The 2,610-nt window shown below is 62.1% G+C and overlaps 1 protein-coding gene across 1 annotated transcript; it reads left to right on the top strand.

The window, feature by feature from the left end:
• Positions 1-289: 289 nt before the first annotated feature.
• SOWAHC (sosondowah ankyrin repeat domain family member C) lies at positions 290-1,570 on the top strand (the record flags this gene model as incomplete). Its single annotated transcript, XM_084286438.1, has 2 exons — positions 290-544; positions 617-1,570. The coding sequence occupies 2 exons, from the start codon at positions 290-292 to the stop codon at positions 1,568-1,570; spliced, it is 1,209 nt and encodes a 402-aa protein (XP_084142564.1).
• Between the last annotated feature and the right edge of the window lie 1,040 nt (positions 1,571-2,610).

The following is a 2,610-nucleotide window of genomic DNA, read 5'->3' as shown; positions in this document are numbered from 1 at the left end:
GGCCCCAAAAGGAGGGGACGGAGAGAAGAAGGAGGGAAGGGGAGAGGGGAATGAAGGATGGCAACCCCCTGCCGGGGCTGGGACCCAGGGCAGGCGGCGCCCAACGGGCGGAGCGGCGGCCGGGGGGCGGAGGGGGAGAGCGGGCGGCTCTATGGGGGAACCCGCCCCGCTCCCTCCCGGCCGGAGGAGGGGCTGGGGAAGCCGGGCTCCGCCGCGCCCTCGTGAGCAGCAGCAGCAGCAGGAGGAGAAAGGAGAAAGGAGGAGGAGGAGGAGGAGGATGTGAGATGAGATGGCGGAGCCCGGCGAGCTGCGGCAGGAGGCGGTGGTGCGGTTCCTGCGGGAGCGGGGCGGGCGGGCGCGCAACGCCGAGCTGCTGGAGCATTTCGGCGGCTGGCTCAGCCCCGCCGAGCCCGGGCAGCGAGCCGCAGCCCGGCAGCGCTTCAAGGAGCTGGTCAACGCCGTGGCCACTGTCCGCCCGGAGCCCGGCACCGGGGCCAAGTACGTGCATCTCCGCCGCCGCTTCTGCGAGCCGCCCTCCCCCAGGGCACCACCACCACCACCACCACCACCACCAGCAGCACCACCTCCTCCTGCTCCTGCTCCTGATCCAGCGAAGGGGGATGAAGAGGAGGAGGAGGAGGCTGCCCGCGGCTCCCCCGGGGGCCGCAGGAGCCTGCGGGGCGGCTCGCCCCAGCTGAAGCGCGGCGCCGGGCGCGGCCGCGACTCGGACAGCGGCTCGGTGGCCTCGTCGTCGGCCGAGGAGGAGGGCAGCGCGGCGGGGTCGGTGGCGCTGGACCCGCTGGAGCACGCCTGGATGCTGTCGGCCTCGGACGGGCGGTGGGAGAGCCTGGAGGGGCTGCTGAGCTGCGAGCCGGCGCTGTGCTGCAAGCGGGACTTCATCAGCGGCTTCACGGCGCTGCACTGGGCGGCCAAGCACGGGCGGCAGGAGCTGCTGGCCACCTTGGTCAACTTCGCCCAGAGGCACCGGCTGCCCGTGGACATCAACGCCCGCACCAGCGGCGGGCACACGGCGCTGCACATCGCCGCCATGCACGGCCACACCGAGGTGGTGAAGCTGCTGGTGGGCGCCTACGACGCCGACGTGGACATCCGCGACTACAGCGGGCGCAAGGCCGCGCAGTACCTGCAGCAGGGCACCTCCGGCGACATGCGGAGCCTGGTGGGGGCCCTGGACGACGAGGAGGAGGAGGAGGAGGAGGAAGGGGCCGCCGGCAACGGGAGCGGGCGCTGGAGGCTCTCCAAGGTGTTGCCGTCCAACCTGATGAGCTACCGGCTCTCCCACCACCACCACCACCACCATCATCACCACAGCGCCGGGGAGGAAGCCGAGGGCACCGACGGGGCGGCGGTGCCGGGCAAGGGCAAGGAGATGACCAGGAAAGCCTCCGGCAGCGGGAGGATGAAGCCGCGGCTTAACAAGATCCGCTTCAGGACTCAGATCATCCACAACACGCCCTCCTTCCGCGGGGACACCGAGGAGGAAGAGCAGGAGGAGAAATCCCTGAAAGCCTCGTTCAAGCTCAGGCCGAAGTCCAACGTCTTTGGATAGGGCCGGGGAGCAGGAGGTCGGGGAGGTGGGCGCACGGACCAGCGACCCCGGGGTGTAGCGTGGAAGGGGAGGCAGCTGCAGGCGAGGGCTCCTCCGGACTCTCGTGTGCTCTGGGGAGATGGGTCCCGAGCATCTTGCTTTAACCCTCGGTGCAGCAGGGCTCAGGTGGCTGCCAAGGAGGCAGCTGCCTTGACTGGGCCCTCGGCGCTGAAATGAGGGGCAGTCGGGTGTGTTGAGAAATGCTGGGGTGTCTGAAAGCTGTGCTCCTTCCTCTCTGAAGGCAGACTTCTGGGTCAGAAACCTGTGTCCGTAAATCCTAGGATTAGCGAGTTGACGGGGGGAGAGGAAAATGCAAATGTTCTGCTCTTATATTATCAGCTGGTACTATAAACTCCTTACATCTTGCTGTGTAAGAACACCACCTCAGTAATACGCGAGTATGTTGTAAGTTTCTTTTTAACAGCAATACCACCTGGCACAGCACAGACCTGGGTACCCGAAGTGAGACCGTGGATAAGTTTCCAGTCAGAATCCAAGTTTCAGTCCAGCAAAGACCTGAGCCTGTGTTAGCTGTGTGCGCTGAGAATTGCCTGATTTAACATTGTGAATATCAAAGGAAAAAAAAAAAAACATTGCACTGCAAGCAGTGAACAAAGTTAACCATGTGCTGAGGTCTCTGCTGTCTGAGGTACTACTGAACTCGCTCATCACTGTTGTAATACTGATAGAAAATAACGCGAGTGAAGAGTCTTTTATATAGCTGGTGTCTTACGTTTTGTCTTAGGCAAAGCAGTTTTGTTTTAATCACTGTGAATTCTCAAGTGCCAGACCTAGCGCAGTTCCGTTTATTCAGTCTGGTCAAGTCTTGTTCATGTTTGTGTAACTGGCTGCATTTAAAATCAAAAAAAATGTGCTGTATGTGTTACATGTGAAAGTCATTCTCTTTTAGAAAAGAGCACTGACACCATTGCATGCAATCTGCCTGAAACTGATGTGGTCCTGTAATGTAATAGGTACAGGTCCGTGTTTGCTAGAAACTT

This window comes from Netta rufina (genome assembly GCF_964035555.1).
Source record: "Netta rufina genome assembly, chromosome: 1".
NCBI lineage: Eukaryota > Metazoa > Chordata > Aves > Anseriformes > Anatidae > Netta > Netta rufina.
Note: the sequence above shows the minus strand (reverse complement) of the source record. Positions and strands in the feature narration are given on the sequence as shown.